At 35.1% G+C, this 26,705-nt stretch overlaps 4 protein-coding genes across 6 annotated transcripts; 2 read left to right on the top strand and 2 right to left on the bottom strand.

Moving 5' to 3' along the window:
• Positions 1 to 360: 360 nt before the first annotated feature.
• On the top strand, positions 361 to 11,565 carry LOC110634666 (protein STRUBBELIG-RECEPTOR FAMILY 6). Of its 2 annotated transcripts, XM_021783757.2 has the most exons (17): positions 361 to 848; positions 2,076 to 2,200; positions 5,370 to 5,502; positions 5,604 to 5,675; positions 5,757 to 5,822; positions 5,906 to 5,977; positions 6,070 to 6,141; positions 6,551 to 6,622; positions 6,707 to 6,772; positions 6,874 to 6,936; positions 7,032 to 7,324; positions 7,958 to 8,241; positions 9,117 to 9,388; positions 9,986 to 10,118; positions 10,369 to 10,505; positions 10,732 to 10,888; positions 11,095 to 11,565. In XM_021783757.2, exons 2-17 carry the CDS (start codon positions 2,110 to 2,112, stop codon positions 11,245 to 11,247), a joined length of 2,136 nt encoding a protein of 711 aa, XP_021639449.2. In that variant the 5' UTR covers positions 361 to 848; positions 2,076 to 2,109; the 3' UTR covers positions 11,248 to 11,565. The 2 variants fall into 2 exon arrangements, with proteins under 2 accessions (XP_021639449.2, XP_021639448.2); XM_021783756.2 differs by lacking the exon at positions 2,076 to 2,200 and having other exon boundaries at positions 362 to 848.
• A 280-nt stretch (positions 11,566 to 11,845) lies between these two features.
• LOC110634667 (26S proteasome regulatory subunit 7A) lies at positions 11,846 to 15,609 on the bottom strand. Its single transcript, XM_021783758.2, has 10 exons — positions 15,384 to 15,609; positions 14,755 to 14,836; positions 14,386 to 14,477; positions 14,232 to 14,309; positions 13,925 to 13,986; positions 13,535 to 13,679; positions 13,182 to 13,400; positions 12,892 to 13,073; positions 12,390 to 12,565; positions 11,846 to 12,207 (listed from the first exon to the last, which is right to left on the bottom strand). The coding sequence occupies exons 1-10, from the start codon at positions 15,468 to 15,470 to the stop codon at positions 12,050 to 12,052; spliced, it is 1,281 nt and encodes a 426-aa protein (XP_021639450.1). The 5' UTR covers positions 15,471 to 15,609; the 3' UTR covers positions 11,846 to 12,049.
• Positions 15,610 to 17,424: 1,815 nt separating this feature from the next.
• Positions 17,425 to 21,283, top strand: LOC110634616 (FACT complex subunit SPT16). 2 transcript variants are annotated; one of them, XM_021783690.2, is made up of 2 exons: positions 17,425 to 17,553; positions 17,752 to 21,283. In XM_021783690.2, the coding sequence occupies exon 2, from the start codon at positions 17,837 to 17,839 to the stop codon at positions 21,002 to 21,004; it is 3,168 nt and encodes a 1,055-aa protein (XP_021639382.2). In that variant the 5' UTR covers positions 17,425 to 17,553; positions 17,752 to 17,836; the 3' UTR covers positions 21,005 to 21,283. The 2 variants fall into 2 exon arrangements, with proteins under 2 accessions (XP_021639382.2, XP_021639383.2); XM_021783691.2 differs by having other exon boundaries at positions 17,428 to 17,553; positions 17,809 to 21,283.
• A 928-nt stretch (positions 21,284 to 22,211) lies between these two features.
• On the bottom strand, positions 22,212 to 26,486 carry LOC110634673 (uncharacterized protein C23H3.12c). The gene is made up of 8 exons (XM_021783765.2): positions 25,936 to 26,486; positions 25,777 to 25,841; positions 25,576 to 25,674; positions 24,984 to 25,031; positions 24,325 to 24,394; positions 24,099 to 24,170; positions 23,207 to 23,347; positions 22,212 to 22,516 (listed from the first exon to the last, which is right to left on the bottom strand). Exons 1-8 carry the CDS (start codon positions 26,125 to 26,127, stop codon positions 22,373 to 22,375), a joined length of 831 nt encoding a protein of 276 aa, XP_021639457.2. The 5' UTR covers positions 26,128 to 26,486; the 3' UTR covers positions 22,212 to 22,372.
• Between the last annotated feature and the right edge of the window lie 219 nt (positions 26,487 to 26,705).

The raw sequence follows: 26,705 nt of genomic DNA, 5'->3' as shown, positions 1-26,705 counted from the left end.
GTCTCGTGACCTTCCCGTTAAGTGTGGCCAAAATGACGCGTTTAAAATCACCAGCTGTGCTAATGAATAATGATAGCTGTCTTTCAATTTTATCTTTATTAGTATATCATCATCAATCATTCATTCAGTCTTATTAGCAGCATCTTTGATTATCTGCCCATTTAATTATTTGCTTTATAGCAATCAAATATCTTTTTTGAAAAATTTTGGGTATAGCAAAAAAAGAATATAATTATTGTTTTACTATGTGCAGAAAATCTTGTAAAATCAAGAAAAGGTTTTTCCATGCTGTAGTAATAAATCCCTGTTGAGAGCGACTGCTTGCAGCTATTATATATAGTTATTCATTTCTGGATGGAAATAAATGATATCAAAAATATATGCAGTAGATACATCAGCCAAAACATAACTGTATCTTTCAACCTTTTCTTGTTTTTGTGTTTTATTTTTATTTTTTTCTGTGTAAATGTAAAACAGAGCCCAAGAAAATCAAGAGAAGTTAACTCTGAGAGAGAAAGAATGTGATAAAATAATAAAAATAGAGGGGGGTATTCTGTGGCTTTGGATTGTTCTGGCAAAGCGTGCCTGCCAGCTTCACTCGGACTAGGGTGGGGGTCTGGCTAAGAAAGAAATGTCTTGCTCTTGAAAATTCGAAGAAAAATATAAACTAGGGGTAGCAGCAGTCAGCAAGTCATTAAAGCCAAGGCCCTTGTCTTGGTTTGCCGGTGAGGTTTGACAAGGAAAGTTTGAGAAGCTGATGATGGAGGTTTGGAGAAGGGGTCATCTGGTTGTGACAGTGATAATCTGCATTCTGGGATGCATCAACAGTGAAACAGATCCAAATGATGGTAAGTTCTGTTACTTTACTCTCTTGTTCTGCCCTTTTGCTTTTATATTTGTATGTTTCATAGATAGATATGCATGCGCTGATCTTTACCACATCTGCATTTCTTTTAGTTCTTTTTGAGTTAGCTTCTCCGTTACTACTTGGTTTGCACTGCTGTTCCTGCCGCTTGTGGCTTGTTATGACCACAAAAGATCCTTTTTGGTTTTTATGCATTTACAGATCTCTCTCTCTTTTCCTTTCTTTTTTTTTTTTCTTAATAATTATTTGTATATTTGAGTACAAGGTACTTATAGTATGTTAAAACTGTGAAGATCAGTTCTGGGTTGGGAAAAGTTCTTTTTCCCCTTTTAAATAACACAATTTCCAGTTTAAGGCCGTTAGATGGAATTTTGATGAGAATTTTTTTGGTATCCGAAGAATATTAATGGGAATTGAGTGTAGAGAGAGAAAAGGAGGGTGGGGGGAGGGGGGTGTTATGATAAGGCTGCCTTAAGTCTTCATTCCTTGTATCAGTTGAATGGGCGTGGCTTATTAAATAAAGTGTGACACCTAGAAACAGAAGAGTTGTTTGGAAAAACTTATCATCTTGGCATCTTTATGTTTCTTGTCCAACTACTTGTTACAGTTTGTTCCTGCCTTTCGTATGGTTGTGCAATTGGCTGGATCTTTATTGCATCTTTGTGGATATGAGTGGCTGCTATTAAGTGGAAGTTTTTTACCTAGTTATTTATCCAAATGAAGTGTTGGTTACAAGTTTATGTAGGTGATTGTTAAACATCCAGATTGACTCCATTTTTGGGTTATTGGGGCTTTAATAACAGCCTTTGCGTCATTAAACCTAGAATTACAAGATTCTACATGCACTTGAGATGTCTGTGCTCTGCTTGCCTCTAAACTGTACATCACTGCTGGTCATTATGTTTCTTGAATAAGTAGAGGCAACGTATATGAAAGGGGAAAAAGAAGAAGCTTGGGGATGTGAAGGATAGAAATTCAAGACCAAGAGGGTTTTTTTTTTTTTTTTGTGGGGGGGGGGGGGGGGGGCCGGGGGAGGCGGGGAAGGGGTGAATAAAAAGAATGTAAATCATTTCATTTAGAAGGATAATACAAATCCCAAAGTGGTCTTTATTTCACCAAACAATACTAAAACAGAGGTTATGGAAGGAACCTTTTTTAGTTGAAAATTGCAAGCATGCATGTTTTGAAAGTCCTTTTCATTTACTTCCAGTGCAGAAAATGTGGTGAATGAAGTTTCCTTTTTAATGATGCTATACAATGATGGGTGTTATTACTTTGATCCTCAAGGGAATGATAAAGTAGCCGGAGTTTCTCAGTTCTTTTGGTCAAGTAACTGTATGTCCTTTACTTTCCATCCACAAATGACAAAATTTTCCATTATCTTAGGATCTATGCTCCAAAGAGTGAAGAATGAAGTGTGAATTCTCTATTTGGAGTGCTATTGCAATTTTAGTAGCTGTTACTAAGAGCATGGCTCCAAGTTGCGGTATATTTGTTGCTGCTGTTCTTGAAAAATACCCAGAAAACTTGCTTCAAGGAATTCCTGATGGACCTTTACTTAATATGCAAAAAACTCAGATGATTAGCAAACATCAATAAAAAGTGTGAAAATATGAAGCCTAAAACTGATTTGCAATAAATGCACTGCATGTGTAGCATTACTAATCATTTATTTCTTTGTCAACCCCCTTTCTTTTCCTTTTAATTTTCGGGATTGAGTTTTATAAGTTGTTCTCAGCCAAGAGTTTGATTATACATTGAAATAGGCACGCAAATCTAAAGCACACACAATCATACACAATAGAGAAGGGAAGAAGAATAGTCTACGTTCACAAGTAAAACGAGATAATTTCTCTAAGATAGTAAAAAGAGTAAGATACAATTCCTCAGAACTCTCATACCCTAACTCTAGTATGTTTTCCGAATTTATTACAATCCTTTGCAAAAGGCAGAAATTGCAATGTTTATTCTGGTCCATACTGTAATTTGTACAGACCTCCACAAAAGTTCCGGCCCATGCCCTACGCTATCCACTATGGCCATAGACCTCGCTTTTATTCCAATTAGGTTGCAATGTGAAACTTTTGGTTTGATCACAATTTGAGCCCATCAAGACATATTCAAAATTCATTCCACATAAAATTACATTATAAATATTAAAGATTGTCTATTTCAATAAATTGTATGAATGAATAAATTTGCAAAAATAAAGATTGTTCTCTATATTATTCTTGGGTATAAAATGATGCTGTACTTTGTACATTTTTTTTTTATACTCAATTCTCATTTGTTCTGCTTCTTCTGCAAGAAAGGCAATCACACAATTTATCATTGCCCATATGTTGTTGTTGTGCACCACGAAAGCGTATAAACTGCAAAGAAATAAACCAAACACGCAAAACACCAATATTTACATGGTTCAACTTCTCAACATAGGGTTACATCCACGGGCATGCCATCTTCCACTATCAATAATAATAAATTATCATTACAAGCTCAAAACTATACTACTCATAAACCTAATTACACCCAAGAGAACTCACATTACATCAAACTACTCATAGTAAATATATTAGTTAGTCTCTTTCAGTCTCCTCTAGATATAACCCAATATATTTACTATTTTAACTGCTACACTATAAAGGATATCTTCAACTATATGGGCAAAAGCCCTCTCAACACTAGACAAGAATTGCTCTCTCTTGAATTCTATGCCCTTTCTCTACTTTAGGCCAAAGCCTCTTTCCCTCCATGAGACTGCAATGGGCAGGAGTCTCTCATCAATGGGCAAAATCAAATTCTCAGCAATTGGCAAAGCCCCTCTCTACAATGGGCGACAGCCTCACTCTATGAGTTGAAAGCCAAATAACTTTTTCTACCATTCTGTTATTTATAGTATTAATTCTCTCAATCTTAATCTGTTTTACTCAATTTAGGATTAATAATAAAATAAGAATTTTACTCTAAATAGGAAATATTCCTCTATCTTGTTAAGGAATATTTCTCTCACTCAAATTAGGAAAAGTCCTATCCAAATCCTACTATCCAAATCCTACTAGGATTTTAAGTCATAATTCTAACAATCTCCGCCTTGACTCAAAATTCATCAACTGTTGCATGCCTCAAATTCTTGGGTGTCATCAAATTATCAAATCTCCATGCTTGAACTTTAACCCTTCAAATCTCCATTCTTCAGTCTTCATATTGGGTGTAACTTGCTTTTTTCTTCAAACAATCTTCGCGTCATCAACCATCTTGATTTCGGATCAAGAGTTCCACCTAAATTTTATCTCTCTATCACTTTGAACTTGCATAACCATTGTTACATGTGCAACTTTCCACATATCACAATAGTTTCACCTTCAACCAAACTCGCCAAGATCATCCCCATGCTTTGGTACCAATTTGTTGTGCACTGTTGAAGCATATAAACTGCAAAGAAACAAAACAAATATACATAACACTAATATTTACTTGGTTCACCCTCTCAACGTAGGGCTACATCCACGGGCATGCCATCTTCCACTATCATCAATAACTAAATCATCATTACAAAGCACATAACTATACTAACCATCAACCAATTACACCCAAGAGAACCCATACAACATCAAACTGCTCATAGTAAATATATTAGTTAATTCCTCTCAATCTCTTCTAGACATAATCCAATATATTTACTATTACAACACTACACCACAAAGGGTATCTTCAACTATATTGGCAAGAGCCCTCTCACCAATGGACAAGAATCCCTTTCTCTTGAATTCTATGTCCTTGCTCGACCTTAGGCCGAAGCCTCTCTCCAGTGCAATGGGCAAAAGCCCTTCATCAATTGGTAGAGCCAAATCCTCAGCAATTGGCAAGATTCCTCTCTACAATGGGTAACAGCTTCACTCCATGAGCTGAAAGTCAAATAACCTTTTCCACCATTCTCCTATTTATAGTGTTAATTCCCTCAATCTTAATCTGATTAGGAGTCTCACTCAATTTAGGAATAACATTAAAATTAGAGTTCTACTTTATGTAGGAAATATTTCTCTATCCTATTAAGGAATATTTTTCTCACTCAAATTAGGAAAAGGTCTATCCAAATCCTACTAGGATTTTGAATCATAATTCTAACAGTTGTCTTAACCCTAAGGTGCCTTTACTGTAAAGTAGTCGTAAATTTTGGTACGTAGAAATCGACAATCCTCTGAATTTTCTGCACACTGTTATTGATGCTTACATGCCCTGGATTGTTAATCTTCTTTTCTTTTGCATTCTGCTTCTATTAGCTCTGCCAGAGAGTTAATCAATCACCATGTTCTCTGCCAAATCATTAAGTATCATGAAGTAAACTATTCACACACACTATTTTACTGGTGATAGTATCATTTGTTGCTTGTACAATGAAATTAACAGAACTATATGGGAAAATTTTGAGTTCTCTGGAAACATGTTTGGCAATTGTCACTATTAAATGATGCATTTATTCTATTTTTTACTTGTTGATGTGCAGCTTCTGCTTTAAGAGTCATGTATACCAGCTTAGGTTCACCAGAACAGCTAAGTCAATGGAACTCAAATGGTGGTGATCCATGCGTAGAGTCCTGGAAAGGTGTTACTTGCTCAGGCTCACGAGTCATGGAAATGTGATCTTCTATGTCATTTTTAATTCTTTCTGGCATGATCCTTTCAGGCATTGCCACAAGCAATGATTTTATTGAACACATTTTCCATTTCTTTTTGTCAGTAAATTATCTGGTCTTCAACTTTCTGGATCATTGGGTTACCAGCTCTCGAGTTTGACAGCATTAACGAACCTGTGAGATCCATGGTCTTTTTACATTTTGTTGATTGCATATACATATTCTCTTGAGATATTGACCTGGTTAACTTTCTGCAGAGACTTGAGTAATAATAATCTTGCAGGTGGTATACCTTATGGACTTCCTCAAAACCTGACACAGTTGTATGTTTCATGTTTTAATTTTCTTTATTTTTTTCCTTTTATGATTTTTTTATTATTTATTTCTGATGCTCTTTTGTATGCAGAAATCTTGCCAATAATCATTTTACAGGAGACATCCCTTATTACTTTTCTCAGCTGACTAAACTTACATATTTGTGAGTGACTTCCAGTTATTCATTCTTTGAGGCCAGTTATCCGAAGTTCTAAACCAATTCTTTGCTCTTTTTTTCTTTCTTTGGGATGGTAGGAACATTGCTCATAATCAGCTTCAGACTCAGTTGTATGACATGTTTGGAAAGCTCTCTTCCCTCTCCACACTGTGAGACCTTTTTACACTTTATCAAATAAATAAAGTTATATACACAAATTCCCATTATTACTTTGTCATATCATTTATTTTTTCTTTGAAAGAAATTAGTTTTTTTTCTGTGCTGACATGCTTAAAAATTACTGATAACAATCTGGCACTTCATAATTAACATGACTAGAAAAATTTTTTATGTTCATGCTTTTGATTGTGAATCAGCAATATCTATGGTTTCTTTTTATTATTTTTTGCTAAAGAGCATCCAAATTAATTTTGGTTCTATGCCTGCATTCCTATAGTGTGTGGTTCTGAAATTTTCTGAGGCGCCAAATTTTCCCCATTAACTAATTGTGATAAACACATCAAGTTGGTTTTAGAATTGAATGACAAGAAGCATCAATAATTTCTATTCCTGCTACAGGGATATCTCTTTCAACCAACTGCCAGGTAACTTACCTGAGAGTTTTAGCAACCTTTCAAGTATTAACGAAATGTAAGCTTCTGAAAGATCCATCTTCCCTGATTGTAGTGCATATCTGATTGTCTTGCTCACTTTTGCTAACTTATTAATTGACAGGTATTTGCAAAACAACCAGTTCACAGGCACTATTGATGTCCTTGCCAATCTTCCTCTTAAAAATCTGTGGGTAGCTAGCATAAATGTTAAATTTAGTAGGCACATATCTTTCCTTACAGTTGACCAAGTATATGGACCTTCATTGTACTTGCACTTGCGTTTTCCAGGAATGTTGCAAATAATCATTTTACTGGATGGGTCCCTGAACAGTTGAAGGACATTTATTTACAGTGAGCATTTTACAATATCAATATTTGTTCTTATTGCCATACTGTTTTACAAAGAAGGAAGGTTTTTACAAATTGAATGAGTTATCTTGTCATAGGATGGAGGGTAACAATTGGAACTCAGGGCCTGCACCCCCACCTCCGCCCGGTACACCTCCAGCCCACAGAAACCCAGGTCATAAATCTGGTGGCAATAACAGTCCATCTGATAGTGGCGGCAAAAAATCAGGAATAGGAGGTGGTGGCATAGCTGGAATAATCATATCCATCTTTGTTGTTGGGGGGATAGTTGCATTCTTCTTGGTGAAGAAAAGATCCAAGAGGCCATCTACAGATATAGAAAAGCTTGATAATCAGCCATTCGCACCTCTTTCTTCAAATGAAGTACAAGGTGACCAATTTTCTGCTTCTTTCTGAGTAGGGCATTATCATTGAACAATCTGTATGGTTTGCTTCATTTTGCTCCAATCCCTATTGCAGTGATAATGGGATTTGCTGTTTGTTATTTTCCATCCTGAAAATGAGGAGAATGTGTTTGCTACGATCTATAAACAACTAAAATGTTATGCTTGTGCATTCTGAGTTTATTTTACCATTGGATGAATTAGCTGCAATTCTTTGTTGCTGCTAATGAAGACAAAAATGCGACTTGAATTTTTGAAATAAGCAGAGCCCACTAGTCCAGTGCATAAAATATTTGAAATGCCAAGGAATTAGTTACACATGCATGGTAGTAAATAAAATATTTGAAATGTCAGGGAATTAGTTACACAAGCATGGTGTATTACCATACAATCGTCTTTTATGGGGAATATATGCCAGTTCAATTGAAGAAAAATGGGTAAATATGCAGTTGCATCCATGCAACTTTGAACGTTCTTGACTGACATGTAAATTAGTGTTTGGTAGAACCTGGAGGTATATACCATTAGCTTCTTGATTTTCCAAAACATTGTGCTTATATTTTTTTTGCTTTATCCTGTTTTGACTTTTGTGTTTTCTTTTGTGTTGAATTATTTTGCAGAATTAAAGTCTATACAAACTCCCTCCACAGCCAATACAAAGACGTTTAATACCCCAGCCTCCATAAATCTTAGACCCCCACCTATTGATCGCCATAAATCATTTGATGAGGATGATTTCTCAAACAAGCCTGTTGTTGTAAAGAAACCTGTTACAGCTCCTACAAATGTAACGTCATATTCCATTGCAGACCTGCAGATAGCTACTGGCAGCTTCACTACCGATAATCTTCTTGGTGAGGGGTCTTTTTGCCGTGTTTATCGAGCTCATTTTGATGATGGGAAGGTATACTTTTCTCACATGTGAAATTCAGTTGAATATTTCAGTTCAAGGATTACCAAATAGTCTTCTGGGTTTTATGCACCTCATTTCACACTTCATGTTGAGTGCTTACCACAGTAGTAGAATGTGTACGAGAGAAGGTAGACCCATGGCAAATATGATGCAGTATTGGAAGAAGACTCAACTTAGGATACTTGGGAATTATATTCATTGTAAATTTAGGAAGTTTATATTTTGAGGTTAAGAATTTATTATTTAAGAATTATATTAGGTTTAGAATTTTATAGTGGGGATTGGTTTTATATATCTTGTTTGATTTGTTTTGCATTCCTAATTTTATTTGTTTTAATATTCCTAATTAGTTTCAATTAGGACTAGTGATATACTATAAATACCCATGTCTGGTTATTTTATTATTAGAGCTTATTATTATGATTCTTATTGAGAATTAATAAAATTTTTTAGAATTAGTATATCTGGAGAATTTGTTTCTATTTGTCCTTGAGAATTTTCTTCTCTTGATCCTTTGGTTTCTTCTTGTTCTACATTAATTTGGCATCAATGCTTGTTCTACATCAAAAAGTTTATATTGCTTTGAACATGTTGCATTTGTGTTACAGACCCTGTAAAGTAGATATAATTATCCTCGGAGGGAACACTCTCTGAGTGTGCACAGACACAGACATACACACACACACACAGTAGATATGCATGTTATTGACCCTTTTATACCAAGTTGAGATGGTTCCGGTTGGGGTTTTTGGTTTCTCATTAAGATGTCTAGTGCTTTGAAATGGTTTGATGACATTAAAGTTGTAACTTGTTGTTTCTTTCTTCTTTTTTTTTTTTTTCATTTTTTTTATTCGACAATATTGTAGGTTCTTGCTGTGAAGAAAATAGATTCATCCACTCTTACCAATGACATGACTGAAGATTTTATGGAGCTGGTTTCAAAAATCTCTGAGTTAAATCACCCAAATGTGACAGAGCTCGTGGGTTATTGTTCAGAGCATGGGCAGCACCTGCTGGTCTATGAGTTCCATAAAAATGGGTCGCTACATGACTTCCTGCATCTGTGGGATGAGTACAGCAAGCCTTTGATATGGAATTCCCGTGTCAAGATAGCTTTGGGGACAGCTCGTGCATTAGAGTAAGTTGACAAAATGCAAGATTAAAATAAACCGGGTTTTTCAATTTTCCCCCTTATAAAATCTATCTGCATCAGGAAAGATTAATACATTCCTGAATCCATTTATTTTACTGGTATTAAATCGTATTGGAATATGTAATATATAATAATGGTAGAAATTGAATCACTTTTTATTTTGCTATTCTATAGAAAATTTTATAAGTCCAAGTTAACTGAAATTTCTCAATTCTTTTCCAATTGTGTATTGTATTACCTACTTGAATGATAGCAGCACTCTACTACTACTGTTATTAGCAACAAAATTGATGTGAACTTTGCAACCCATTTTCTTGCTTGCAATATCAAGAGTGACTTCTTATTATTTCTGGTTGCTATGCATCAAGTATCCACTCCAGATGCAGCACAGGTTGCTTAACTGCACCGATATTTGTTGAAAGAACTTTAATGTTGGAATTTAGAATCCCCATTATATGACATTCAACTACTTTTTATTTTGCGATAGGTTAAACTTAGCAATCCAGATCGGTATAAAACATGGTTATTCTTTATATTATGTTCATGAATGGCCTTCCTGGTAATCAAGAAGAGATTTTTCAGGTACCTGCATGAAGTATGCTCACCATCTATTATTCACAAAAACATCAAGTCATCAAACATCCTGCTGGGCTCTGAGCTCAATCCTCACCTTTCATACTCTGGCCTAGCGAGCTTTCTTCCAAATGCAGATCAGGTAATTTTGAACTGCTTTAAAGTTTTCTGGTAATCCATAAACTGGCTGTTTTCTTTGTCAAGTGAAAAATAGGCTGCCTGTGAATGAAATCTTATAAATTTAGCTCACATGGCACATATGGATAATGTGTTTTTCTGGATGGAAGATGGACTGTATGGTTGATCCTTTTGCACATTTAGTTTTGATTCCAGAAGAGATCATCAGTCTTGTGGTATATGCTAAACTTATTAAGTTTCCTTCACACATGCAGGCATTGAACCATGATGCAGGATCTGGATATGGTGCACCTGAGGTAGCCATGTCTGGTCAATATACTCTCAAGAGCGATGTTTACAGTTTTGGAGTCGTCATGTTAGAGCTTCTTACTGGACGTAAACCATTTGACAGGTGAAATGTTGAGATAGGACAACATGATCTCTTATTGCCCCCCTTCCTTATTCTCTATCTTCCTCTCTCTCTCTCTCTCTCTCTCTCTCTCTCACACACACACACACACACACACACAGAGTTTGACGGGAATCATGGCCATCTTGATAATCTCATTATTGCCTTGGTAGCATCTAAGAAAGAAATTCACTTAGTCTCTGATCTTGCCATGTGATACATCTTACAGCTCAAGGCCAAGATCTGAGCAATCTTTGGTTCGATGGGCCACACCTCAGCTCCATGACATTGATGCACTATCTAAAATGGTTGATCCTGCTCTCAAAGGGCTCTATCCTGTCAAATCTCTCTCCCGGTTTGCTGATGTTATTGCCCTGTGTGTCCAGGTAATGGATGCTATGTATTTATTTTTTAGGTTGGTTCCAAACACCTATTGCAGAAATTATGCCAAGTGGTTGCCAACCATCCAAATTTTGAATTTCCTTGAACCAATTTAGAATAGGGATTAATGGCGTATTGACTCATTCATAACTATGTATTTTCTTAATTATATATTACTATTTTGATGCTTATTTTCACTGTGTTGTGGCAGCCCGAGCCAGAGTTTCGACCACCTATGTCAGAAGTTGTTCAGGCATTGGTTCGTCTCGTTCAACGAGCTAATATGAGCAAGAGAACGGTTGGAAATGATCAGGGAACACCTCGGCAAGCAGACAACCCAGAAGCACCTGACTACATGTCTTAGATGGCAGTGATACCTACGGTTACTTGTTCCAATGTTACATACAGGCTACAGTACATCAATGGTCTTCATTTTATTTGCTTTCAAGTTTTTTGAACATAGATGTTTAGTTTAATCTTCTCGTATGGAGCACATGGTAGAATTAGGAACTCGATAAAGCTTGTTAAAAATATCTGTTGAGCTGTTGCACTGCCTTATGACTTGAGATTCTGTTGGAAGTACATGGAACATCAAACATTGTAAATGAATGTAAACATGGAATAAAAGCTTTGACGGTTGGATCTCCTCCATAAGGTACAAGGCTCCCTGAAAATTTTCCTTGCATGTCTCACCATTTATGTTCTCGAAATTGAAATGCACGCTGTATCTATTCAACAATGGTCCTGTTCTTAGAGTCCGATTGAGAAATGAGACTATTTAAAACATCATAGTCTTGAATATTCATGACGAACTCCTTTAAAGTATTATTTTTTTATAACAGCAGTTTATCGAGGCAAAAACTGCCCCATCGTCGATGACAAATATTCATGAAAACACCAATGATATTGCCCATCATTTTTGAAGTGCAAAAAAGAAAAAAGCATCATAAAAGGCGTGCCCAGAGCAGAAAGGAATTTAACTTAAACGGTGGCTTACTGTAATACATTATCATTGGCACAGCATCCAGAGGTATGAATTACGCAAAGCTTGACGCCCAAACAACAAAAGATAAAAGTCAACGAAACAGCCCTTAGTTCAGATCATCACCACTTGGGTAGGATTTATAACCAGTACTAAATTTGTTCAACATAAAGAAACAATACTGTTAATTGTAGACCATGTACTTCGGTGTTGCACTGAACTTCTGGTATCCTTTAATTACTTTGTTCACTGCATCAAGAAAATCTTTCTCTGTTACTGTCTTCCTTCGTGCTCGAATTGCATACATTCCAGCTTCAGTACATACGCTCCTAATGTCAGCTCCTGAAAAAGAAATCCACGTCAGAAAAACAATAAACTCCAATACAATAGAACAAATGAAGTATGTGTATTATTTTATCAATCTAACCAAAACATTGAAAAAGAATTTTTTTTACATACTAACAATCATTTTATAACAAAGCAAAAAACATAAAATCTAAAATTCTCAGGGAAACAATCATTACCAGTTGAATTTGGGCAAAGCCGAGCCAAAAGCTCAAATCGGATATCCCTTTCACAGTTCATTGTTCGTGTATGAATCTTAAATATCTGTGTTCTACTTTCCAAATCTGGAAGGCCAAACTCAACCTTACGATCTAATCGTCCAGGACGCAATAATGCTGGATCTAGAGTGTCAGGCCTGCAACAACAATTCAAACCCCTCAATATTTAAGGATCGAATATTTACCAAAAACTACACTGCAATTTATGACACTAACAAATCACTCAAAGAGCGCAACAAACAAGCCACAAACATACATAAATGTGGACACACAGAACTGGCCAGAAATATGACAACTAAAGCCTGACTGGTGCATGGATAGAGAAAGTGAGGAAAAAAAAAAAAAAAAAGAACTTGGTTTCACACATGCAGACCAATCAGAAAAGAGAGCACTTGTGTAGTGGAAACTTAAATAACCCATGTTAGGATTTCACAAAAACAGAGACATAGTTATAAAATTTTACCTGTTTGTTGCCATAAGAACTTTAATGTTTCCACGAGCATCAAATCCATCAAGCTGATTCACAATTTCAAGCATTGTACGCTGGACCTCATTGTCTCCGCCCACACCATCATCAAAACGCGCACCACCTATGGCATCAACTTCATCAAAAAATACAATACAAGCCTTCTTTGAACGTGCCATCTGCAGTAGACGACAATTTTATTCAAGTAACAAGGCAACAAACAATACTATATAATGAACAATGAGGAGCAAAAAATTTAGACCACTAAATATGCAGCAACGTTTAACCTGAAATAGCTCACGAACCATCCTTGCTCCCTCACCAACATATTTTTGAACAAGCTCACTTCCAATAACTCGAATGAAACAAGCATCAGTTCTATTAGCCACAGCTCTTGCTAAAAGTGTTTTACCAGTTCCAGGAGGACCATAGCAGAGAACACCTTTAGGAGGATCAATACCAAGCTTCACAAATTTCTCCGGATGAAGCATGGGTAGTTCAACAACCTAAGTTCATGAATACGAATATGATACATACAGTTAATATCTAGTCATATCACTTTACACAAAAAGAAATTCGAGTGTTTAGAGAATAATTTTCATCAAGAAAACAAATGAAGAATAAGGGCAGCTTTAAATACTTCTCGCATCTTTTCAATCTGCTCCTTACATCCACCAACATCATTATAAGTCACGTCCGGTTTCTCTTCCACTGTCATCATGGTCACACTTGGGTCAATTTTTGGTGGCAAAGGAATCTGTATCTGATATTTATTACGATCAACCCTGCAATTAAAAGACATGGGAGTTCATGCATTGGACATCAAACCAGTGGAATGCATACGAATATTATCAACGAAAAAAAATATATACATAAACAAATGGATGAAGAATAACAGCACTGGCCATTGTGGAGAAGAAAATGACACAAAATGGTAGAACATGTATCAATACCCATATAACATAAGTCATGCTCTGAAGTCTCAGTGTGCTGTGAAAATTCTGATTTAGAATGTAGAAAGATAACCTACCCAACACGCATTCCTTCTTCTATATCAGTTGGGGAAACCTTGTCACCCAGCCCGACAACAAACTGTAATTGAGACAATAAAAATACTATTAAATAAAAAAAAATATATGTGACAAAATCATATCCAGTAACTGAAAAATAATTCATACAAAACACAATCCTACTACTAAAAGAATCAGGGTGTTTTTTATGTGTAAATGTAATTTAAAAAGGTAAAAAAGAGACAACATTATGGTTTCAAAGAATCCCATCCCACCTCAATATGTCCCCATAATTTGCTTAATCTACAGGCCATAAAGAAAGTATACCTTTGCAATTTGTTTGACGTTTATTACATATTTGGCATCTTCAGTGTTTGGATTTATTATTTTCGTACACCTTGCCACCTGGTTGACAGAAGAAGTCAGTCCTCTACAAACACATCAAACAACTACATACCAAACCTCCTCTGGTAATACAAACCTGAAGAGGTTGCTCCTCCTGCATCATTTGCTTATCAGAAACAAGGTCCCACTGACTGGGTGCAGCTAAACCAGTGTCAGACTCCTTGATACCTTTAAAATGAAAAGAAATATTACAAACAGAATTCAAATATTAATAACCAAAACAACCACTGATTAACCAGAGATCTTAAAGAGTAAGGGCCTCATCAAATATATAGTATCAAAACACACTGACAAATTGTTTCTCCTTGGATTTGGTAATGTGCAATCATGACAACTCACATAGGTATTCATTATTAGTAAAACACAAAGAATCCTACAAATGTAAACTGCATATGCAAATTCTTTGGAATCAACCAAACATATAGAGAAGAAAGGCGAAGCATACCACATAAATCATTGACTTTCTTAGCCATTTCCTTAATTTCCTTCTCGACCTTCTTAATGCTATTAGAATATGGTCCTAAACCCTGCACAAAACATTAAATTTGATCCTGTTTTGCGAATAAAGTTACCAACAAATGGTAAAACTGAAAGAAGGGATAAGTGTAACATTAAATGCACCTAGCACGAATCTGGAATAAGCATGTAATAACCAATAAAATCTAATACTTGAAGAAACACTACCAGAACAATTGAATATCAGGTTAACGCCATTATCTTATGCCCAAAATGGGATAAAAGAAAATATCTTGAAATAAATACGAAGCAATTAAAGTATTCTCCAGATACCATATCAAACACCTGACTAGTGACTCAACCACATTACCAGAAAATCTTGAGTAAAAACACATAACCCAGATAACTAATAACGATACCAAATCTTAAGACTTTCGAAGCAACTGCCAAATTCCAATTCTGACTTCAATCCGAAACAGACCATAAAGCAGCCAAAAAAAATCAATTGATCAATCGAATCAAAGTTGCATGTGGGAAAAAGAGAGGAATTAGGGTTTTGAAAAAGTAGAAATTGAAAAGAGAAACAGAGAGAAAAAGTCAGGGGGAGAGAGAGATTACATAAGTTTTGAGAAGAGCGATGTCATCTTCGTCGAGAGGGCGAGGGTTCTTCTCGTCCTTGATCTCATCTTCAGGCTCTGGTGCCATTCCAATTCGTGATTGGTTTTCTTTGATTCTTTGACAGTGTTCTGCTCTTCAGTCACCGCCTAGCCTTCAAAACTCCTCCTTTTCGTCTTGGGAAAGAAACAACCGAATTTGCTCGCACGGCCGTCCGTGCCGAAGAAGGGAAGTCCACTCCAAAGTGTATCGCACGTGCCATCCGTGCCGACCCAAGGTGCCTTTCGGGCCCCTCAGAACAGTCTCTTATGTTTATCCTCAATTTTATTTTTTATACTAGAAATATGCAAAAAGAGAAATTGAGTTTTTATATAAAAAAATAACATAATTATGTATATATATATTAACGTCATCATTTTAATTAAACTATTTCAATGAATTACCTTAAAAAATACTCATTCAATATAAAAATTATATTTAATAATGAATTTATTAGAATTATTTATATGTAAAAAATTAAAAAAATAATTAATATATTAATAATATTATAAAATTAAATTTGATATTTTTTTTAGAATAGGGTATTCTTTATATTTATTTTAGAAGATTAATCCTTTCAAAATTAAATTTAAATTTTTTCTCAAAAATAAAATAATCTTATTATTGCACTCAATATTTATTGATAGTGTGAATTAATATTTTATTAATAATAAAAAAATAAAGAAATTAATAGAATAGACATACAAATGTATTATATTTTAATGTATTGATTGTAAAATAGTTTATTTTAAGTATTACGATAAGTCTAACTAGATGTAAATAATTAAAATAATTAATTTATTCACGTATTATTATTTGATTGCATTCAATGATAAATATATATATATGTATATAAATAATTGATTAATTGACTCTTTTATATAACAATATAATATTTTTACAAAATTTAAAAATAAATAAAAATATACTAAAGAAGTGTATTTAATATCATAAATAATATTTTTTATATTTTCCCATTATTTAATTATAAAATATTAAAATTATATTTAAAAATATTTTATAATTTATTTTTATATGTTCATTACACAAATAAAAATACCTACCATTAATTGCTTATAAAAATAAAAAAAAAATAATATAATTATTTTTATTTATTTTCAATAAATAAAGATATTCAAATTTCATTGTAGTTTTAAATATGAATAAATAAATTTTAATACTAATACCCACTGGTCACCAATTTGTGTACTTTAATTTATTATATAGATCTTATTGATTTTTACATTTTATAAAAAGAAAATAATTAATGATATTTGAGATAAAAATATAATAATTAAAAGGTAATATCATTTATTTTTTAGTGTATTTAATATAAGTTTAAATTAATATAAGAATGAATTTAATAATGGTTAAATTAAATATTTTTTATATATAAAATTAATTTAAATATACATAAAAATGTATAAATTTAAATAAAAAACTTTAATTTAAGGACTGATAAATTTATCTACATATAAATTTGAGCTGTATACGTAGACACTCTTTATTTTTATTTAATTATCTTTTTTAAGCCTAGAGTAAAGCGGGAACAACAACAAAAGCTTGTAGCGCCAAAATGAAATCTCACTTCTCACTCAATCTATCCACGTCACAGAAACTTCCACAACGCCAAAAATTAATAATATTATTATTTTATAATTAATAATTATAAATTTTATTATAAATTAAAAAATAAATTATTTTCTATTTATATATTTATATTCCCTAATTAACATATTCATATACTTTTTATTAATTTAAAATTAAATAAAAATTTAAAATACAGTACAAAAAGAAATTAAAAATTAAAATGTAAAAATTAAAGTATTTATAATAACAAAATTTAAAGATGAAACAATAAATTATTTTTAGAGAAATTAAATTATTTTATTTTCATAAATTAAAAAATACTTAATTAAAATATAAAAATATTTTTAAATATAAAAATTAAAATATTTAATCATAACATAACATAAGGATAAAAAAGTAATTTAAGTCTTAATATAAGAGGGAGCTTCTTGAACCCAAAACCAAAAATAAAATTTCGCTCCCTCTGTCCTCTCTTTTCCCTCTCTTCTCTCATTTCTATCGAGCTCTCCCTCTACTTCTCTTCAAAGCTTGTTCTTCAATCCCGGTAAGTTTCTCTCTTATAATTTATTTTCGAGCACTCTGTTTTTTTTTTTTTTTATCTTAAATTTAGTTTTGTTTTTGTGTTCATGTTTTGATTGGTTTTCTCTATTTTATTTCTAGTCTCAATTGTGTTTTTGTTTGTTCCAAAACCCTAACCCTAGTTTTTCTTTTATTTCTATTGATTACGGTGCACCGCTGACAGAACGAAGTCTTCTTACCCTAATTGGTTTTGCATTTTTTTTAATCTTCTGGATTGAAGATTGGCTGTTCAAGGCTGAGGGAATCAAATGGCTGACCAGCGGAACCCTAGCGGGGCCCAAAATGCTTATAATATTAACACCGATAAGTTCAAAATACGGCTTCAGTCTTTGTACTCGCATTGGAATGAACATAAGGATGAACTATGGGGGTCTGCTGATGCTCTAGCAATAGCTACGCCGCCGCCTTCAGATGATTTGCGGTACCTGAAATCGTCTGCTATGAACGTTTGGTTGCTGGGTTATGAGTTCCCAGAGACTATAATGGTATTCACGAAGAAGCAGATCCATTTCTTGTGTAGCCAGAAGAAGGCTTCCTTGCTTGAAGTTGTCAGGGCGGCTGCTCGGGATGTTGCAGGGGGTTTAGATGTTACTATTCATGTCAAGGCAAAGGGTGATGATGGGACTGCATTAATGGAAGCTGTATTTCGTGCTATTCGTGCCCAGCCGAATGCCAGTGTTATTGGATACATAGCCAAGGAGGCTCCTGAAGGTACTCTTTTAGAGACTTGGGCTGAGAAATTGAAGACTGCCGGTTTCCAGCAGATTGCAGATATAACCAATGGGTTTTCTGACCTGCTTGCTGTGAAGGATGCTGAAGAAATCTTGAATGTGAAGAAAGCTGCATATTTGAGTGTCAGTGTGATGAGTAATGTTGTCATTCCCAGTCTTGAGAATGCTATTGATGAGGAGAAGAAAGTTACCCATTCTTATTTGATGGATGAGGCTGAGAAGGCCATAATGGATCCTGCCAAAGCTAAGGCAAAGTTAAAAGCAGAGAATTGTGATATATGTTACCCTCCAATATTTCAGAGTGGGGGGGAGTTTGATCTCAGACCTAGTGCTGCCAGCAATGACGAGTACCTCTACTATGATCCTGCCAGTGTCATTATAGTTGCTATTGGAGCCCGATATAACAATTACTGCTCAAATCTTGCCAGGACTTTCTTGATTGATGCCAATACAATGCAGACTAAGGCTTATGAGGTTCTGCTCAAAGCCCATGAAGCAGCAATTGGTGCATTGAAGCCTGGGAACAAGATTAGTGCTGCATATCAAGCAGCCATGTCAGTGGTTGAGAAAGAGGCTCCTGACTTAGTTCCAAATCTGACAAAATCAGCAGGGACTGGAATTGGTCTTGAGTTCCGAGAGTCTGGACTGAATATTAATGCCAAGAATGATCGAGTCCTGAAGCCAAATATGGTTTTTAATGTGTCACTTGGTTTTCAGAACTTACAGAACCAAACAAATAACCCTAAGATCCAGAATTTTTCTTTATTAGTTGCTGATACAATTATTGTAGGCCAAACAAATCCAGAAGTGGGAACTTGTAAGAGCTCCAAAGCTGTTAAGGATGTGGCATACTCGTTCAGTGAAGAGGATGAAGAAGTAAAACCAGAACCTAAACCTGTTGTTAATGGCACAAAAGCCTTCATTTCCAAGACAACACTAAGGTCTGATACTGGGGAGATCTCCAAAGAGGAAATTCGGCGGCAGCACCAGGCTGAGCTTGCCCGTCAAAAGAATGAAGAAACTGCACTTCGGCTTGCTGGTGGAGGAAGTGCAACAGGTGATAACCGTTCAGCTGCAAAGACTTCAACTGATTTGACAGCGTACAAGAATGTCAATGATATTCCTTCTGGAAGAGATCTAATGATTCAGATAGACCAGAAGAATGAGGCAGTTCTTTTGCCTGTTTATGGGAGTATGGTACCTTTCCATGTTGCTACAATAAGGACAGTTTCCAGCCAGCAGGACACCAACAGAAATTGCTATATTCGCATAATATTTAATGTGCCAGGAACTCCTTTTAGTCCGCATGATGCAAATTCGCTGAAGTACCAGGGGGCCATTTACCTGAAGGAGGTGTCATTTCGCTCCAAGGACCCTAGGCACATTAGTGAAGTGGTACAGCAGATTAAGACACTTAGACGGCATGTTGTGGCCAGGGAGTCTGAGAGGGCTGAGAGGGCAACCTTGGTTACCCAGGAGAAACTTCAGCTTGCTGGGAACAGATTCAAACCAATAAGGCTGTTGAACCTTTGGATCCGTCCAGTATTTGGTGGCCGGGGAAGAAAACTTCCTGGTGCTCTGGAAGCTCATGTAAATGGGTTTAGATTTTCAACAAGTAGAAATGATGAGCGTGTGGATATTATGTTTGCAAACATCAAACATGCATTTTTCCAGCCTGCAGAGAGGGAAATGATCACTCTTCTCCACTTTCATCTGCACAATCATATCATGGTGGGGAACAAGAAGACCAAGGACGTGCAGTTTTATATTGAAGTGATGGAATCAGTCCAGACTTTGGGGGGTGGAAGGAGGTCTGCATATGATCCTGATGAAATTGAAGAAGAGCAAAGGGAAAGGGACAGGAAGAATAAGATCAACATGGATTTTCAGAGCTTTGTAAATAGGGTGAATGATCTTTGGAGCCAGCCTCAATTTAGTGGACTTGACCTTGAGTTTGATCAGCCTTTGAGAGAGCTTGGCTTCCATGGGGTGCCCTACAAAACCTCATCTTTCATTGTCCCAACATCAAGCTGCTTGGTTGAGCTAATTGAGACTCCTTTCCTTGTTGTCACCCTCAGTGAGATTGAGATTGTGAACTTGGAAAGAGTTGGTCTTGGACAGAAAAACTTTGATATGACCATTGTGTTTAAGGACTTCAAGCGTGATGTCCTTAGGATTGATTCTATTCCATCAACAGCACTGGATGGCATCAAGGAATGGCTCGACACGACAGACATCAAATATTATGAGAGCAAGTTAAATCTGAACTGGCGGCAGATACTGAAGACAATCACTGACGACCCTCAGAGTTTCATAGATGATGGTGGATGGGAATTTTTGAATTTGGAAGCTAGCGATTCAGATTCTGATAACTCAGAGGATTCAGACAAGGGTTATGAGCCATCGGAAGCAGAACCTGACTCTGAATCAGAAGATGATGACTCTGACAGTGAGTCACTAGTGGAGTCTGAGGATGAGGAGGAGGAGGAGGATTCAGAGGGAGACTCTGAGGAAGAAAAGGGCAAGACATGGGAAGAGTTAGAGAGGGAAGCAAGCAATGCTGACAGGGAGAAAGGGAATGAATCAGATAGTGAGGTGGAGAGGAATAGAAGGAAAATGAAGAATCTTGGGAAGTCTCGAGCCCCTCCTAGTGGCAGCATGGCCAAGCGCTCCAGGTTCAGATAGATGTGATAGGAATTTCTTTGTTTCTTTGTATTATGTTTTCATGTTTGCACTAGTAGTAGTTGCTGCTTGTTTGGAATGCAGTTTCCTGACCTGGCATTGGAGCCATTAGCTAGTGGTAGTTTTTAAGGTTCTTATTCTATGTATTGCACCTGTTGGGCATTAAAGTAGGAGTCTTGGAAGATAGATTTTTGGTTGTAAGTTGGCGACACAAGTTTTAATGGAATTAGAGTTCTACTATTGTTCAAAAAAATTATCTAGAAGGAAAAGAAATTTCACTCATCTTCTGTTTTCTCCTCTTCTTTTATGCTTTATGATGAATTATTGGCATTGAGATCAATGAAGTCTCCATGGTGCAAACAAGCTGCCTGCCGCCAGGAAATTTGAATTTGCTTAAACAAAAGGTTCTTCTGTGATGGGCAATAGTACTGTTGCACTCTTTTCTCTGCCCATCAGAAACAAACCAAGCATAAGAATAAAACCAAGAAAGATCAAGAACGTTTTCTGGCCTCAGTTTTTGGAAATGTTATACGTAACTTATCAATTATTACACTGGTTTAGGTATGAATCTCACTTAGTAAATTGTCCAACTTGAGTTGTCATGTGGACAAGACTACGATTTCTCGTACTGTTGCCTAGATATTGTGCCAAGCTGATGCATGCTGAATTGAGAATAGGAGTGGTGTTTACCATGGAACTGGGATTTTCCGGATCTGTTTCTGCAGGCCTTACCTGCTGATGTATTTTTGATTCTGTTATGTCGTTTCAACGCAAGTTAATATAAATCCCGGTATTTGCTTGTACATTGATGTGGACCTCAGTTTCAAAGATCGTTTTCCACCAAACGTTATGTTTGATTTTAAATGAAATTTCATCAAAATTCAGAAATATTTATTTTGTGGAAACAAAATAAAACATTTTGATAATTATGCCAAAATTGGAAATAAGTTTAATAATTAAATTGAGCGAAGAGATTTAGCAGCGTACAGGTCACTTCACTATAAATCAAAACAAGCAAAACAATTCAGCTAGAAGGCTGGAGCTCTCAACAAAACTTAACAGGCCATTTGCCCTTTGCTTCTAGGGGCCACAGAAAACAAATCATATTGAAAGGTCATGCTCAATCATTCTTATTATGGCAAATCACAGTGAAAACAGTATGGTTGTAATCAATCAATCAGCATCAAAATAACGAAGACAACAAAAAAAATATTGGTTAATTTTTTTTATTCAAAAATTTCTTCCAATGTGACCTTATAGGGAATAGTTCTGCAACAACTTGGGAAAAAATGGAATGGATGCTTTTATCCATTAGAATGTCACCAACCTATATTACATTCCAAATGGGAAAATGTACAAAGCAACAGTAAACTACATTTTATGCTTAAACTTAATAATATCAATCTTGTTCAAATTGAAGGTCTTGCAGATTTTTGAAATAGCACATTTACTGAGGCCATCATTTTCATCTCCGTTGTGAAGAAGTTCCTCGAGCTCCTTTGATGGCTGCAGCACCTATTCACATATTTCACAAGAAGAAATAAAGCAGAATGAGGAGAGACTGTGCCTTTCGCAGCTCAACATTGAAGGACTATTTATCAATGGATCAACCTCTAAGCATGCTAAGCACAAAGTGAAGAATACGTAATGCTTATATCAATGCAAGGGAAAAATGCCAAATGAAAAGGCATTTTCAGTTATAGCATTCCAAATTCAAAAGCATTTTCGGACCTAGCATTCCAGTGCAACTTCTTTAAAATCTAAACAGTCTGACATACATCTCCACTTAGAAATAATGGTCAGCTTAATAAAGAGGGAAAATTGGCACCGAAAAATCACAGGGTCTATCAATTTTTTTTCCAGCATAATAACATTGTCTTAAATAGATGTTTTTCAATATTTTACATCAGGTAAACACAACAAAGGTAGATGCTCAAAAAGCAGGGGGATCAGGTTATAACTAATCTTAGACTTTATCCACCAATAGGTATCAAAACTGAATCACTTCATGACAATGGAAATCCTCCCTTGTAAGCTAAAAAGTGGCATTTGTACAAGAAATTTTATCTTAAGTTCCAAAATGATAAAGGAATTATACATGAAAGAAAATTCAAGAGCAACAATTTGAATGCAATCTATACTCCTGTACGGAGACCAATATCTCATGCATTGCTATAAATGTGAAAATTTCAGAAAAAAGATTACCCATTTAGAACCTCGTGTCTTGTGGACTTCATGCTTGGAGTCACCAGTTTCAATTTCACTTTCACTTTCCTTCATATTTGGAATGTCTAAATTCTCAGCATGAGGACAATCAGACACAAGCTGAAGCAGCTTCTCACTCCCCTGTAGTATTGATATTAAAAAAGGGGAAAAAGGAGAGTAGAGAAAACCATTACTTGATGCATAATATAGGAGGAAAATATCATAAAGAAATATGATCTTTTAAGATGGGCAAAATCTATTACTTATTGATATTGAGCCCCTAATGTGCTATTGAATCCCCAGACTTTCTAATTTAACAACAATGACTTGTTTAATAGCATAAATTTAAAAATAAGAGATTCATTTAACACAATTTAAAAAACCATTAAAAAAGTTGCACTGCTTTTTCAGTGGAAATTATCAAGGTTAAAAAAAAGAGAGAAAAAACCCATTTCCAAGTCCAGGGACTTTTTGATTTTTATATATTGGGCAGTGCAGTTTTTTTTTTTTTTTTGAACTGCATTACCAAATTTCTCCTCTTTTCTTTATTCTTGCTGTTAAAAAGTTTTCAATGTCCTTAGATTGAAAAGCTTGTGAAGCACACAATTGAAGAATATAAACTCTACAGACAAATCTCAAAAAGTTCAGGGGCATGGAATTGATTTTTCTTTTAAGATGTTTATATCATGCTCAGATCCATATAGATGACCCCAACTAGTTTTGGGATTAAGGCTTAATTGATTAGAGTTAATTATGCCAAAAGTGAATGCAACACATCCAATTATAGCGTATTTTTAAACAGGTTTACTGTAAAGATATTCTCAGTCACAGATACAAAAGGCATCCAATTTCTATTTTATCTTTTTGAATTACCCAAGAACATATCACACACCTGGAGAGCTCGCCAATGAGAATAAGTGCGAAATAAAACCCAAAAGAATGGTATATTGGGCAGAGGTAAAACCTACAAAAAGATAGAAAAGAAAGGATGTGGCGCCAAGTGAAATTGCAAAATAAAACTAAGGAGATGGGTCAAGTATGAAAGAATACATTTGTCGATTAACAAGAAAATGAAATCATAATGAAAGTTGAAATTGTAAAACTAAGCACATACGTACAGTAAATGCACTTGTCAATGGAAGTAAGGAAACTGAACCATAGAAATATCCCTTGTGGCTGGCAGCTCCCCTGATCACCAGACAACACTTGTTTCAGAAAAAATCCACCATACAAAAAGTATAAAATCCAAAAATAAATTACCCAACATAAAGGTAAAGCTATTTAAGCTATAAATAAAAACAAAAACTGAGAGATAATAATAGGCGAGCTTTGGAAAGGTTTCGAACAGACATTTTTCCCTAAAGGTGCCCAATCCCTGATGTCCTACTTAAAGCTTATCTTCATGGTATTCTACTTTCTATGTTAAACTTAAGGTAGTCAGAGCATTTTTTTTTTCCAGCCAAACATGATTTGAATCTTTACCATACATTTTGTATAATAGCGTGTGAGCCTCTTGCAGTCTCAATCATTCATAAAGAGATTTTCTCGCCAAATGAGATGTTCGATTATTTTGGATTTCCAAATGTCAAAACAAATTCATGCAGAAAACTATTCCAGTTCACTTCCACAACTTAAACATTCACACCACAACTGCATACATAAAAATGATATATTGCATTCTTATGGTAACTTGAAGGAGGTGATGGTGACAAAAAGAACTATAAAAGGAACTGTTCTATTCCTGAATATATAAAATAAGCAAAAGGGATGCTATTACCTCATGGCAATATGTCGTAATCTTCGCCGTACAAGTCGTGGATTTAAACTGCAATATTGTGAAATGAATTATTTAACAAGGCATCAAAGAAACTTAATTATAACAAAAACATTAATCTTATATCTTGTTTCACATCCATATTCTCTGTTCATGACATTAATGTTGGTAGCTGGACACTTTGTGAAGCAGGTTAAAATCCTTTCCTATCATAAGAAAGAAAGATTTAATTTCAATATTTAAATCAACTGGATATAAAACAAGTAGCAGCTTCAAGTTGATGGTTTGAGGTTTTAACTCCAAATTTCTCAATTAAGCATATCACCTCCTTTGTATTCAACCAAATATTGGGACATCATGTATGTTAGCTCATGAACTCAACCCAGTAAATAATAATGTCTGTGATTTACAAATGCATTTTCGCATGCATTTATCTACATGGAAAGCTAAGTCAGAAGCATTGTTGTTAAACTCAGGAATGCATACAATTGAAGTAATTAATTCACAATTGTCGCATTTGTTTGAAGCAAAGGAATTGTTGACAGGACCAATGCGATTAATGGAACTATATTAGACAAAGAAAGATAACAAAAACCTGGAGGGGTATGTAATTTCAACATCAGTGACCTCCTTAGATATAGATTTTAAGAAAATCTCAGATGGCTTAACCCGTGCCAAAAGCTTCAATCCCAACCTACAGGCATCAATTAATTTCAATGAACAAATAAACTATTATAAGAGCAACTAATGACTGTACATGCCAAAAGAGCAATAAGGGGAAAACAATACAAAATACCCATGAATCTTATTCTTCAAAGAGCCCTCTGGCGCCTTCTCTAGACCCATCCATGCTCTATTCATCTATTTTGGAAACAAAATAACAAAAAACAGAACACATTAATCCTGGCAAAAAACTTGAGACCATAGACAGAATTTTTTTTTAAAAAAAAGGTGCCTTGTTGGAGACAAAATCGATGAGAAGCTCAGCATTGTGGGCATTGGAGTTGGAGGATGAGATCTTCTTCCAGAGTTCCTTGAGAGAAGAGGGGGTGTAGGCTGAGGCATCCTCAGCAATGGAAGGGTCGATGGATCTGCTAAAACACCAATTCCTTCCTCTCACAGGAAACACAACCAATCTCGCTCTCATAATTCTTATTCTAAATTTTAAACAGAACACACTTTCTTGGTTGGCTTTTATATATAAAGTGTATACCAGTATTTGATTCTATAGACAAATGGATGCGGCGAGAGAATCAATCAATGAAAGAAGGATGTGTGTATATTCCAACAAGCCAGTGAAGGAGAAGAAGAATAAGAATCTCGTATCGTGTAAAAGACCAAGCCAAAAAAATATGTAACAAAAAAGCGTTAGCTTTGATGAGAGAACAGCGAAACTGAAAGAGAGAAAAGAGGAGGAGAGGATGGAAGAAGCGGCGGGCTTTTCCCAGGCCAGTTGTACAAGGGGAGAGTCAGAGAGAGAGAGAGAGAGAGCGAGGCTGATTCATTTTAGTGTCTCTCATCTGCTTCCCACGTGCGCTTTTTTTTTTTTTTTCACTTTTTAAAGATTTTTTCCTTCAAATATGTATTATATGTTAGCAATTAATTAATTTTTTTTTCTTTTCTAAACGCTTAATTAAAATATTAAAACTAATTAAAAAAATATTATAATATTTTTCTTAAAAATAATTTTTTGAGCTCCCAAATACAACTCCAACAACTTCGGAA

The sequence above is a fragment of the Hevea brasiliensis genome, chromosome 6 (assembly GCF_030052815.1).
Source record: "Hevea brasiliensis isolate MT/VB/25A 57/8 chromosome 6, ASM3005281v1, whole genome shotgun sequence".
In the NCBI taxonomy this organism is placed as follows: Eukaryota; Viridiplantae; Streptophyta; class Magnoliopsida; order Malpighiales; family Euphorbiaceae; genus Hevea; species Hevea brasiliensis.
This window is presented reverse-complemented; position numbering and strand designations above follow the sequence as displayed.